At 34.9% G+C, this 14,877-nt stretch overlaps 1 protein-coding gene across 4 annotated transcripts in view; it reads left to right on the forward strand.

The window, feature by feature from the left end:
• The window catches only part of PCMTD1 (protein-L-isoaspartate (D-aspartate) O-methyltransferase domain containing 1), a 41,943-nt gene extending 27,305 nt beyond the window's left edge, over positions 1-14,638 (forward strand). For all 4 annotated transcript variants that reach the window (XM_017831727.1, XM_017831735.1, XM_017831710.1 and 1 more), the window contains exons 4-6: positions 6,925-7,096; positions 8,656-8,779; positions 11,953-14,638. In XM_017831727.1, coding sequence (XP_017687216.1) covers positions 6,925-7,096; positions 8,656-8,779; positions 11,953-12,323 — 667 coding nt within the window. In that variant the 3' untranslated portion in view covers positions 12,324-14,638. The remainder of the gene's footprint in view (positions 1-6,924; positions 7,097-8,655; positions 8,780-11,952) is intronic.
• The last annotated feature ends 239 nt before the right edge of the window (positions 14,639-14,877 follow it).

Here is a 14,877-nt window from a genome sequence, read left to right on the forward strand (position 1 = left end):
TATTTTCTGGTTTTTGTAAGCAGACAAATCATTTTCCAGGTTTTTATCCATGGATGTATTAGGGCCTTGACAATAAACTGAAGTGACAGAAATTTTTTCTTGCTTCCTTGTTCCTGTTAACTTTTCTTAAAATTCTCTGTGGAATTGATAAAAAGTGTTCCTTCAATATAATTTTTAATTTTACCAACAAGGTTTAGATATGGTATCTAGTGACATTTAAATTTTGTAAACCAGTGTTGAAGGGAGGGTGACATTAATCAAGCATTTTTAGGAACCAGTGTTTGACTTTTTCTTCAGAAATAATTGAATAATGAGTTTTGGTCTACTCATTGAAACTGATGAGAATATCAGAAATTTTAAACAAGATGACTGAGAAGAACCAAGACAATTTTATTCAGAGGTGGAAATGACAAATACAAGAGACACCAATTTCTCACTGTCCCTACAGCATTGTCTGGAAGCTAAAAAAAAATGTTTAAGGAAAAAATTATTGAATAAATATTTTAACAACATTAGTTTTGGCTACTACTGTAATGATTAAAATTACTATTGCAATTGGATGCAAGGGGCTTAAAGTCTATAATGACAGCTTTTCAATTTGTTATAATTTTTGTAGTGTACATGCAAAAGGTATCAACAATAGTAGGTGAAATGTGCGTAGCTTTCCAACAAAACATGCTAGAAATAGATAAACGTGTTTATACATGAACCAAAGACTAATTTAAAGAACTTGAAAAAATATTTAACTGAGATGAACAATGAAGAAAGAAAAATAGAGAAAATGTAGAAAGAGCTTACCATCCTGCCCTGCTGTTGCCTCTCTTCATAGGAAAAGAATTAACACTCTTTAAAAATTTTTTTCTATTAGCTGGTGCAGGTTTTAAGTTTCGTAGCTCATGATTTAATCTTAAATAGACATCACTGAGTGAATATATCATGGAAAGTATTTATGGGGAAACAGATAGAAAAACCTTTTCCTGCAATATGTAAGAAGCACCTTTAAATCTGATTCATTCTAGCTCTAAAGCACTCTTGCAGTCAAGTAAAATAAGAGATGCTAGCGAGCCATAGGAATCTGAAAGTATTTCATGCTGTTGCACGTTCTTGTGGCATGTTATATCGCACAAAGCCATGTGAATATTGCCCTTCATCTGTTGTTTTCAAAGAAGTTGTTTTAAAACCTGAAAAATTGACTAAATTATCTGAAAACTTCTTCAAAGCTTCTTTCAGTTGAATGCGTTAGTGTTTAAACAGGTTCTAGAATACCTGGAGAAAGATTACTGATTTATGAAATTATTGTTTGTTATAAGAGAAACTCTGAGAATGTCTTTTTAATGCAAGTGGACAAAGAAGCCAGACCTTTCTAGATTAAATGGTACAGCTTTACAGTCTGTGTCTTTGAATAACCACAGGAACTTACTTTGCAACTGCTGTAGCTCTTTAGACCAGATTTTGGTTTTGTTTCTTATTCTTTTCACCGGCAAATATACCAGAACTGGTGTTTTTTATTTCCTTCTTTACTCCCATCTTCCACCATCCTGAAGAGTCCGTTTTTGGAAAGTACAGACAGCAGTATATTAGAATTAGGACAACAGTGTATTAGTATAGGACAAAAGTAAATGTTACTTCCTCATCATAGAAACAAAAATTGTTTAATGTTTTATCACACATTTTCAGACTCTACATATTGTGCACATTCATTGCAATGTCTGGTTATTAATGTATTTGATGGTTTAAGGGGAGTTTGATATAAAGTTAATTCCATGAGTTCTTATGCTGGATTTACTATTCTGGTTTGGAATATGTATTAAAATACGTTATGGGGGTTTTTTTCCACAAAGAGTTATGTGTGAAATTCTTCGTTGTAATGTAGTGTCACTGTAGTTCAAATGACAAATGTTAACAACTTGCCAGCCTTTTCTCATACATCATTAAAGCTGAACAGTAGTCCTTTGCACCCTAAATTTAAATAAATTTAAATAAATTTCCTATTAGAAGGGAATTACTTGAAGCAGCTTAATGGTACTGAATGAGATGTCAGGATTTTTAGAGGGTTTGAGTTGACCAGCTAAAGGAAATGAGTATGGATGGGAAAAGAGCATACTAAATTCATACTGAAATGGATTTTTTCTATAAGGGCTGTGAGCAGCAAGCTGAGAGATATGAGTGTGTTTAGTTAATGTAGGGATAGGCAGAAGTGTACTGTCAAATGATGGCCTGATATGAGTGTAGTAGTTGAGAGGTGTAAAATGTACCAGGAATGGTGCTGGTTTTAAGAAGTAATTTAGTTCTTCTCTTAGCAAAGGACAGGTATAAGCAGTTTTAATGGTTCCACAGTATTGCTTTTTTAAGCATCTTGTGACATGTTTTATTGTTTCCTTCAGATACAAATCTGTGGATGCTGACAGTTTGGGGTTTTTTCCCGTTCATATTACTTAATATTTTTCTCCCCAGCTTTATTGAACTTGTTCCTTTTTAAACAATCAAGTATGTTTACCACTTAAAAGCAAAAAAGGAGACAATTTGTGTGTACTTGCACCTAGTTTCATCTTCAAGAGACATCAGGATAACATCCTGTATTCATGAAGGTTGTATAAGTAGAAGAGCTTAGCCCAAGAAGCATCCTGACCATAGTCAGAGCTGGAAGTAATTAAAGGTAGGCTTTGTGGTTGGGTGTCATAGTAGGACCAACCAGTTAATCCCCTTGTAAGGAAATTCCTGCTATTAGGGTAGGTTATTGTACTATACTCCTGGTTTTTTAATTAATATTTTACTATGACACAAATATTAGATTGGTGGATATGGATACAAGAGCAACAAACTTAATTCTTTGCTGTGTTTTTAATGGTTATTAATTTTATTACAGTAATAATACTTTATTGTGTTGATAGCTATAGGGAATCTAAATTAAATCATGGGCAGTTACAATCTATTACTTGATCATTTTCTCAAGTTTCTGCAGCAAAGGCACAAATTCACTTTAAATTCTACAGATTTATTTTTACATTTATCTGGAAGAAAAGTACTTTGGCTGCGTTGACTGTGAACTCGAAATGCCCATCTAGTGGAAAAGATGGAAAGGTGGAAGCAGATGGTCAACAGATGTTTTAAACGCTTGAAACTGCTTGGTTATCTTGGGCCGTTGCTACATATGATCTGTGTGCTTAATTTTTTTCTATGGCAAGTTTTCATTTGAACAGATTTTCTGTTGCTATATTATCTCTAATGGGAACTTAGTTTCTGTTCTGTTGGCTGTTGGTTCTCTTGTAATGAAGATACCATATTCAACTGAAGAACCTGATGTCACTAAAACTTCTCCAGGTTGTTCCAGCACTTTTATTCCCCTTCCTTTTGGTATCTGATGCATGAAATTAGAGGAGATTTTTTGTGTTATCAATATAATGTTTGTGTAAAGCCACCCTTTGGTAGAGGTGAACAAATGGTAAAGACCACTTGGCATTTCTTAGTTGCATTTCAGCTTGGAAACAAACAAAAGATTTAAGTGAAATATTACCTCATCTTGATAGGTATCTTATGTGTTTATCAATACTGCATGTTAAACCATTAAGAATTTTGTTTTCGTCAATACTATTAATACAATATAACTCTGTGTAACACAGAATGTAATGTAATATCTGTAATAGTTTTAGATAATTTCCTGATTGATTAATGGGTTCTTTTATACTTGAGTAGAACCAAACTAAACTTTACTTTTTAAATAAAATTATTTGGGCAAGTTAGTAGAAACAATTTTGAAAATTATACTTCAGTCTGTGTTTGAAGGTCATCACAAATTACTGGATTAGAGAAATATGAGAAGATGGTACATGGCTTTACCAGGTCTTTATGATTCAGAGGTGCATGTATATTTGTCAAATCAGAATTGTCTTAAGATTCAGGGCACTGGGAAAGAGTCTTGCTGCATCACTAGATTTACGTTACATGGAAGTAGTAATATTCACTGTTGTATGACATGAGTAGGTTTGACAAATCCATGATATTCTAGTAACTAGGAACTCAGTATGCTTTTATTTCTGGTATTTTGTTGCTGCTCATCCCATAACACATGGAGCAGTTGGTTCTGTGAGAAGCATAAATGAAGAGGGGTTGGTTTTTGAACAATCACTTTGCTATTGCCAGAGAGAGTTTATAACCTTTTCCTCTCATTTTTTCTACCTACTTTTAGCTTTTTGGGTAACCTGAACTGCCTATAGTATGCAGGCTAGCTGGGTGTGAGCATTGCATGGCCAGGGGAGCTGAGTAGACCTCTTTATTTTTCATCTGACATGGTTTGAAGAGGTGTCTTCAGGAATTACACGTAACTTAGTCCACACAGTGTTTAGGTTTGCTGTGGGAAATCAGTCTGTCAGGAACCACCAGCTGTGACAAACGAGGTTGAAACTAGCTGAAAAACTTACATAGAGGAAGAAGGTCTTTTTTGAAGTAAATGAACTAATAAATAAATGGCTGTTTTGATCATGAGCTTTTCGTCTCCACAAAGTTGTGCTAAGAACATGGAGGGAACACAGTCCAGCCGCTTCAAAGTGCCTGTAGATAGTCAATCTGTAGTACTTAACCCACTTCATTCCTATAAGTGTGTATTAGGAAGTTGCTTCTCTGTCTTTACTTGTACTCTGTGCCCTTCTGGTTGTAAGGCATGGAGCTAAGTGATAAACTCTCCTCGTCTTTTATTATATTTGTACAGACAACGTCACTTACAGAATATTTTATGTCTGGGGAACATTTTGGGGAGCTTTGTTTTGTCTTGTATTATGATTCCTTGGAGAGTTTGTGTTCTTCCTTGTTTTAAGAGGGTCTAACCACTGGCTTCATGAGCTTTTAGGGTGGTTTCTAGTAGAGAAAACAGTTTGTGATTATCTGTTAATAAACTTGGTGGGTTTTAGGGGAGCATTCTGAGAAGATCAGAAGTTGCGAAAGCTGCGGGGTTAGGCAGGCAGGCTGTCTTCATTTTTCTAAAACTAAGCAGACACTGTCTCGAGATGTAAAACTGCATTTTAGAAAAGTACCATATTCATTTTCTCCCTGCCCCCTCACCCCTTTCCTGTTTTACTTTTGAAGCCTACAAAGGTAATTTGCTCAAACCTTCACATTAATTGATGTGGTGATGCTTGATTTAAACTGTAGGCAACCTGAAAGGAAAGCTATATCAGGAACTGCCTAATTGACCTGTAGGTAGAATGTAGAAAATATAGGAAAACACATGGTAGTCCCAAGTGCTTAAAAAATGACATTGCTTCTTCAGCAAAGTAATCAATGCCTTGGATTTCTTTTTCTTCCCAGCGTTTAAGCTTGCCTAATGTATTTCTGCATCTTTGTGTTAATCTGAAATCACTTCAACCACAGTTCAGGCTGGGCTAGCATTCCAGTTGTGTGCAATAAGGTAGTTTATCTCCACTCCCTTCCCTCTCCCTTTTTTCTTTTTAATCTACCCGTGTTGTCTGCAGCTTTTTTTTTTTTTCCTCTGGATTTGGAAGAGTAAACAACGTTATGGACAGTTGACTGTAAGCAGTACATGGAAGAGAGAGCTATGCAATAATTGGTAAAGGATTCTGGGATCTATCTGTGCCTAGTCAAAGAAGGAAGCATTGCATTAGTTTCAAGGTCAAGCATCCCATCTTGGGGGGAAAAACACACTAGCAGCAAAACCTTCAACTTCCTGATTTGTTAATGGTAATGTTCTAGATCAGAAAGTCAGCCAAGCCTCATAGGCTTCATCCTTAAGCAGTGAAAGCTGCCATCTTTCACTGTAACTGAAGAAATATTGCTTTGAATGTTGTCAGGTGTTGTACTGGGATTTGCTAATGCTAGCCAAGCCAAAGAAAATTATTTTCCATTGATAGTCAGCTATAAAGTTCATAAAATGGCTATATGTAGTGCATGTTTTCAGAAAAATTTGTTCCTTCAGGATGATGTTTGAGATGCATTGGACTTTAGTGCTGCCAGATGAAGTTTATGAGCTTTTTCATGTAACAACAAGAGTATTAGGTTGTATGTAATTTTTTTTTTTCAAAGAAAACCATAAATCCTTTCTATGAGCTACGTTGTAACCTCTCAAATGTGCTTGGGGAAGACATAAAGTTATTAATTGAAGGAATTTTTTTACAAAATAGTAAGTTTTATTATGGTGTTAACAGCTGAAGCAGTAACATGCTGCAGAGATTTAAAAAATGTCAGAAAATAAGTCTTGTGGAGAATATGTGCAGCTTTAGCTATGAAGTACTGTCCTGTACATTTTTCCTTTGGTATTTTAAGCAGTCACAAAAGAGTTAGGTGTACTAAAAAGGAGTTATACAGCTTTCATTTGCTAATGAAAATGAGAACAGATGCTTCTGAGATAATGAATCTCTTACCGCTTTGCGTGTTGTCAAAAAATGTCAGATTTTTCCATTAAATTCCTTTTCGGGGTAAAGTGGATTGGGCTCAAGGTGAAAAATTTGGAGGTAGAGGAAAATGAGTTTTTAAAAACCTAACTTATAAAAAATTGAGGTGAGATATTAGGAAATGAAACTTTTCAATGTTTATTCAACGGCCTGGATATCTCACATTGTTGATAATCTACTATTTTAATGGCACTTTTACCATATGACTTAAGATTTCCATGGGCAAATCTATTTCCTTGTAGTTAGGAAGGTGATGCTTTGAGGCCTTTCCTGTGTTGCATAATACATAAGTATAACTGCTTAAGAGCTTTTCTTTGGTGGTCTCTGATGTGGCAGGAAAAACCAGATTATTTTCAAATTAGTACTGTCTTAATACAGAATTTTCAAGTATGTATTTTAATCTTTCTTTATGATACAAGGGAAGATATGAAAAATATTTTCTGTCTTTATCTGGAGTGGCTTTTCTTAAAAATCCTGATTTGAAATGTGTCCCCTCTTTGTTTTTTTTTCTTCTTCCCCCTAGATTTGAGTTCTGTGAACCTGCCTTTGTGGTTGGTAATTGTTTGGAAATAGCCTCAGACAGTCATCAGTATGACCGGATTTACTGTGGAGCTGGAGTCCAGAAAGACCATGAAAACTACATGAAAATTTTATTGAAAGTTGGAGGCATTTTAGTAATGCCTATAGAAGATCAGGTGACTTAGTGACAATTTACCCTTTTAATCTTCTAGTATGAGAACTATATATTTAAGGAATGCTTTTAAATGTATATTTGACTAAGTTAATGTTCAGCTAATAATACCTTGATTCAGTGTATTGTTGCAGTTAAGCAGATATTAATCTTTTTAATGAAGTCTTGAAGTTTTCTGTTAAACGTGTAGAAAAGCATCGATATCCTGCTTCTAACAAAGTCTGTTTTGTACTATTTCCTGTATATTACATCAGTCTCAGAACTGCTTTGAAATCTTTCTGCCACACAGACATTTTTAGTCAGTACTTCAAAACAAAGAAATCACCTTCTAAACCAGGAGAATTCATTTCAGAGAAATAGAAAATAACTACAATTAGTGGGAGATTGTAAGGGGAGAAAAAAAAAAAGGAAGAAAAAAATATTACTTTATTTCCATCAGTTTTCAATGTTGCTTTTCCATGTTAGATTTAACGATTTTCAGACAGGTGTATTATTTAATAATGCTTCGCACTTTTATCACTTTTCATCCTTAGACCTCAAAAGGCTTTACAAAGGTAAGTATTATTCTCCCTGTTTTACTAGTAGGGAAATTGAGAAAGACAGATCATGTGACTTGATAGCCTCCTAAATGCAGATAATTACTAAAATGCTTGTTGATAAGCATGCTAGTTACTTTACTTTCCAGAAAGAATTACCACATTATCTATCTGCTTACTTAAAATACCAAAGGGATTTAAGCATAGCCTGCATGATTCAGTTCCATAAGTACTTTATTTCATTATTCATTTGACTAAGATACTGTCAGGTGAAATTGATGGAATCCAACTTAAAAGTAGTCACAATCTATTTAAAAAAAAATTAAGTGTGTGACTACTTCTACCTTACATACAAATCGATAGGGGCTTAGAGCATGTAAAGTGTGAGGAGCAGTTGAAAGACCTGGGTTAACCTAGCCTGCAGAGACACAGCTAAGTGAATTTTTAATTCCTGATTTGGCTTCCTAAAGAGGTGGAGAATTTGCCTGGTAGGCAGAAGTCCAGTTCTCCTCACAGGTGCAGAGCATAGTGGAAGGCTGTTACAAATGGCAGCAAAGAAGCTTTCTGTCTGCAAGAAAGGAAAATGGCTTTTCATAACGAGAGTGGTTGAACACTACAACAGGTTGCCTAGACAGGTTAGGGAATCTCAGTACTAGATCTTTTTTAACTTAATTGGAAAAGCTGCTGATTTAACTGTAAAGTTGGCCTTGTTCAAGGAGTAGGTAGGACTCCAGAGGCTGCTTACAATCTAAAGTATTAAAGTATTCTTTCATCTTCTGGAAAAATGAGAGAAAGCAAAACTTACCTTGGGCCTTAGTTTTCCAGCTGCATCTCTTCCCATTATTCATTACTCTAGTGACCAAGTAACATTTCAAGGAGTATCGGAGTGCTTTCTGTTGATAAAACAACCCTAATAATTTAATTTTGAAGCAAAACAAAACAGCAGTGTGTTTGAACACCAATCTGAATAGTATTGAGTATGACAAAACTGTGACCACTGATTTATTTTGGTTTTGTTTTTATGCAGCTAACACAAATCTTAAGAACAGGACAGAACACCTGGGAAAGTAAAAATATCCTTGCTGTTTCATTTGCTCCACTAGTGCAACCAAACAGAAATGACAACGGCAAACATGACACTGTGGGACTGCGTAAGTGTCTTTTGTGCTCACTCCCTTTGGGTTGAATGGTTGTTACAGTGCCTGATGGTGGAAGTCTGGAAGTTGAGATACTATGCTATAGAGACATACAGTTTAGGAAACCAGTAGCTCACTGATATGTTTTTGTGCTCCCAGTGCATGTTGTGTGTTGCTAAATGACTAATATCCTGTATTAAAATGATACTATGGCCCCAGTTTGTTTCTCTGGCCTTCTTTTCCTTTCAGGTTCAGCTTCTGTATTATAGCAAGGTATAGATAAAATAGTAAGCTAATATTAGGCCTGTCATAGTCCTAACTTTCTCAAGGTCTAGCAGAAAAAAAACATTTTCTCTTCCCCCTGAAATGGAAGGAAGAGGTCTAAACTGCAGCTGGGTATGATAGAATATTAATAACCTGAGTGTGCTTGTGTCTATCTGCAACAGATATAGTCGTACCTGTATCTGTATGCCATTAGTCATGGGAGTTGGCTTTCTAGCTGCAATGCTTTGAGTAGAGGTAATAAAGATATTTAGAAAGTCTCTGAAAGTATACGAGTTGCCAAGGTGGTGAGATGGGATGATAAGGGGAAGGGAAAAACATGGTAGAGAAAGGTGTAAAGTTGAAATTTTCTGTCTGAGTAGTCAGGGCTAGGAGTAGAATAATAATGCTGAGCTTCAGTAGCATGTGGGGACTTAAATAAACCCAACAAAGAGCCTAAGAGATGACATCTTTACTCTCCTGTTTTGTCCTGTTAACAAATAACCAAAGGGAACTGTCCCCTTTGCATGTTTCTTGCCTCCTATGCCTATGTTTTAACTGTGTAAGCCCTTCAGGAGTCCAGGTTGTCCTATCAGGTTGCATTGCCTGTAACTACTGATCTGGCTATTAATTTTGAGTGTGTGTGTGAGCTTGCCAAGGATAGTTCCTTATTAGAGTTACCTTTACTTTTTTTTGCACAGAGTATAGAAGATCTTCTCCTTTATGTAATCTGTTCCTTTGCAGGAATAATTAATTTTGGTTGGTTTAACACTTGTTTTTTTGAGACCTCAAAAGTAATTTCCTGACATAACCTTGTTAATACAAGATTATTTTTTTCCTCTGTTCCATCCATAGTAGATAGGCTGTATCATGTCTTACAGCGAAATACAGAGATGGGTAGTCAAACACTGGTCTTACTATGATTTTATACATATAATATATGTAATAATATATATATAATTCCCTAGAACAGAAGAGAGTTTTTATCACCATTCCTAAATTTTCAGAATGAAAGTAGTGAAGACCATGAGCATTGAGAGCTGAACAGTAGTACAATAGTATAATTTCAAACAAAAGTGAGTTGTATTTCTTGATCAGTTTGGCTTAAATGCATGAATATCTGTGGAACTTAATTCTGTTATTTGAGTCTTCCCTAGGTACTCTCCTGAGTACTTCTGTATTCAGATTTTCTATTACCCTGAATAGGAAAACTTTATGACTGCCTCATTAAAGGACTTCTTAACTGTCCTTCCTACCCCTTGAGCCTTTTTTCTTTTTTTTTTTTTTAATACAGCAAGTCTTAAGCTTTCTAGAAGTTAATTTTTTTATGCTACCTCTGTGTGTCTCTGGGACTTCTGAACAGAAGGGCAGGAGCTTTAGACCTTGACTTCATTTATGAAATATGAATTGCTGGTAGTTACTGATTATAGGTTATTATCTTCAATGTGACTGTGAGGAGCTTAGTTTGTCTTTAAACCTTTTTAGATGCTGTTGCCTTCAGAATAAAATAGTGCTAGTTATGCACGACTATATTCTAACACTAAAAATAATCTGGTTGTTTTATGTTACTTTACAGGATAAGAAAGCTGAGTGCATACTGCTTTTACACCTTTTTCAGAATGCAGTGCTTCAAAATTTTATTGCATCCTCTTTTGAAGGAAATATTTTTTTTTCCTTCTGATTTTATGAAGTCTCTCTTAACACAATTCTGTATTTCGGCTGAATGCCTTCTGGTCCATTTCTTCAACTTTACATACTTTCTACTTGCATTTATTATAATTGGCTTACAATCTGCAACCCCTGAACTTATAAATGTGATCTGAGTGGTCAGTTAGATAGAGTTTTGTTCTTGAATTTTGAGATTCTTGAATTTCTTTTACATGAAAGAGATGGGGCTTGTTTGGTAGTTTGGTTTTTTTGTTTGTTTGGGATCTTTTGTTTGGTGCATTTTTTGGTTTGTTTGTTTTCTTTTGGCATTTCCTGACATCAGTATTGCCAGTCCTAAATGTTCTTTCTGTCTCAGATAAAATGATTAGCCTGCAACTGAAGTCAGTGTATGAAACAATAGGTTTTGTTTGAACTACATCCGGACTTTTTTTTTTAAGCTGAATGGAATATTTGGAAGTGTAATTTTCAAAATGATTTCTTCACTAACTTCTAGTCTCCATTAATTTTATGCTAATTTGTACAGGAAGAAATGTGACAAGCAAGAAAGTTGAACAGGCTGCAGCTTTGGTTGATGTGCTTTTTGGGGTTTACTTTCCTTGGAATTAGCCATCTGTAGCTCATCTAGAGCAGGCATCCACTAGCCCAGCAATACTTTGTCATTGGAAAGCACTAGACTTTTGGCTTTTTTCTTCCTTGTTTCTTTTTTTGTTTTTTTCCTTCAGGAATTCAGTAATTCTGATTCCTTTTCTGCTGCAAAGATACGGGTTACTTACGTGGTTGGTCAGCTGTGGAGTACTCATGTCCCCCCCTCATCAGTTAGATTTGGGAGGCAGGGGGAAAAGCATAGTGAGTGGAAGGAGGAGACAGAAGAAAGGCACTTGCCTAAACAAGTGTGACACAGAGGTTGAAATTGTTTTCCTACTACAAGATCTTAACAGTAGGAAAGTAGGTGCCAAGACTTGCCAGGTGCTAAAAAATGACAGTATTTGTTGTATGATGTCTTAAATTTATTTTAATAATCTGTTTATGCTTTCTACTTCTCTTGCACATCTATCAAAAGACTTCTTTGTTTCTTGGGCTGTGACGCAGGGTTTGTTAAGGTGGCTCTATCCACCCTTGTTTTATTTGCATATTGTATCACGTACTAAAATTGCAGTTGTTTTTGAGTGTTAGTCTTACTGCCTTCCAGCTAATGTTTTGGGGTTTTTTTTGCTAGAGGGCGATTTCACTTAGTATAACTTACTTTTCTTTCATTGTAGCTCCGTGTGCTGTTAGAAACCTCCAGGACCTAGCTCGAATATATATCAGACGCACTCTTAGAAACTTCATAAACGAGGAGATGAAAGCCAAGGGTATTGCTCAGAAGGCTCCTCCAAAACGCAAACGCAGGAGATGTCGTAGACGCAGGATTAACACCTATGTGTTTGTTGGTAATCAGCTAATTCCTCAGCCTCCAGACAGTGAAGAAGATGAAAGAATGGAAGATGATAGCAAAGAGGAGGAGGATAAGGATCACAGTGAGGCCTTGAAGCCGGAAGAGCCTCCTCGAAATCTACTGAGAGAAAAAATTATGAGTCTACCATTACCTGAATCTTTAAAAGCATACTTGACCTATTACAGAGAAAAATAACTTGTTTTAAGTAGAAATAATGCCTACTGATAGTTCCTTTATTCTTGAAAATGTAGCATTTATTAAGAAGTAGGTGGACAAATTATTATTAGTTTTTCATCAAGACTGAAGTACAGCGATAAGTGGTAACTTGTCTCTATCTTGTCTTTGCTACAAGGAAGACTTGCATTCAACAGTAGAATCCCTTTTTAAAAATCTATTTTCTTTAAATTTTGAAAATGCTGTTTTAACTCTGATAGAAATATATATTCCATTATGCAGCACTAATCAATATTTTGCATGGTAAGTCTTTTTTGATCCCTAACAGATTTGTATTGATACAAGGATGAGTGAAATTTTATATATGCTAAATAATTGGTTAAAAATGTGCATCTGACTTGATGAACAGTTTGTCTGTATTTATTATTATTAGGGAAACATTTTAAACATGCAGACACTTACCCTCTAATGTCCAAATCAGACCCTTTTAAAGTTTATTTTACTATGGCTTTGTTGCAATCATTATTACTATGTTGGTCTAGATGTATTCCAACAACACAAGTGCAATAAATGTATACAGACACTGAATGAGCTGGCTTTAGTGAAATATGAAAATACAAGTTCTGCCATGTCAGATGACCCTGCTACTTCTGCATTAATCTTTTGCCAAAAGATCTTGAGACAATTAACAGCTTCTCTCAGAGCCTTAAAGAAACACCGTATTGAATAAGAAGCAAAGCAATGCTTACTTCAGCTCTGCTTACACTTCACTCCATTCTACACTGTCAGTATTTCTAACTAGAGGCAATTCCTCGTTTGTGGGAAGTTTAGGACAGTACAGTTTGTTTATTTCTACAGCTCACAGTATTGAGTCAAAAAGTTTGGTAATACAAGATTGTAATTTAGATTTCAGTCATCTATATTTACTGCTTTTAAATAGAGATAGAATTTCAACAAAGTTTGTTTGTATTGCTTATTGGGATAGCTATAATAGTAGAAGTTAGAATTTGTTCAGCAAATGCACTTTAGTAAGTGAATTTTATACTTAACATGCATCTCCAGGAAGGTAGACTTGTGCTAGCCTATATTTTGTTTCTGAGCATGGCTCTTAGCACAAAAATATTTATAAAATCATATGCATCTTTTGGAAACCTAAGAGTAGCAGTGCAACTGTGGGGACCCACAATAGTGCTGATTTAAATCTTTCTATGATCTTTCCTCTTCTAGTTGTGAAGTTACTTGCAGTTTTCATTTTTAACTTTGCTTTTACCATTTTAATTTCTTCATTCTGTTGTAATATAACCACGAGGGTAAACAGTTTATTAAGAACTTGGCATGATATGCATTAAAAGCCACAATCATTGGAAACGTATGCCTGTTGGACCCAATGAAAAACATTCCTATCGAAATATCCCATATGATACATTTTATAATACTGGTGACTTTTTTTTGTGTGTGTGTAAAAAAATGAACAGAATAATCACATCTTTCTAAAGCAGTAAATATTCTTAATCCAAGTATTTATAACCAACCAGTATTCATATGGTCTAGCAGTCCAATATTGACTTCCAAGTACATAAGCATTTTCTTGGATCTGAGAAGGAAGATAAGACACAATCCCATGACACTGACTCTTTATGGTGCATTTCATGCTGTAGTCCCTGTTTTTTAAGGTACATCATAGTAATGTTTAAATGGAATTTCATGGAGGCCTGTTGTACCAGCATGTGGAGTTAACTTTCCGCAATATATTTACTGTATAAGCAAACAAAGGTATTTGAAATAAATATTCTGACTTTATTTTAAAGGCAGGAAAACCTTATAAGAAATAGTTTTCCAAAATAATGATACTAATAAAGTAATTGTGATGCTTCAGCTATAAGAATTGAACATAATATTGTTTTAAATGGGTTATTTTAGATGGAGGTTAAATAATCTAAAGTTTGAGATGTTTGTCTCTCCTTTTCTTGGAATCTACATCCATAAACTCAAGAGTATGAGATTACTAAATATTACTTAAGTACTTTAAGGACTTTATACAGGATGCTTTTTGAAAATAAATTTCTGCATTCTTTCATGCCTGTATACTTGGAAAAATGGACAGTGGATGACTTGTCATGATTCTTCAGTATGTAAGGTTTTTTTTTTGGAGTCACTGAAAGAGAATGTTTCTTCTGTGTTTTATATGTGGATTTATTTTACACTCTTGAATTTATATTTACATAAATAAAAAGGTAGAAATGCAAAATTAATTAAAACTTAATTTTTGCCATCTCACTTGATGATGGGGACATTGTTGCAATAAAATGTTTTTTTGTGGTTTCTGCTTGCTTGAATTTCTGTGTTTCTGTGGAAATATTTTGAGTTATTTGGAAATTCAGGTAACAGTTTGTTCGTAATTAGGTCAATTACCTTTTAATAAAGGCTATTCTTGAATTTCAGAAATACACCTTCTTGCTAAATTTTGAATTTTTGCAAAGGTTGAAAGATGAGATGTTACTCATGACACAGGAAAGCTATTTTGGGCCCATCACTACTTTTGAAGTACTTATATGGAGAGTTTCTACTGGAGAGC

This window comes from Lepidothrix coronata, unplaced genomic scaffold (assembly GCF_001604755.1).
Source record: "Lepidothrix coronata isolate B3197 unplaced genomic scaffold, Lepidothrix_coronata-1.0 Scaffold6, whole genome shotgun sequence".
Lineage (NCBI taxonomy): Eukaryota > Metazoa > Chordata > Aves > Passeriformes > Pipridae > Lepidothrix > Lepidothrix coronata.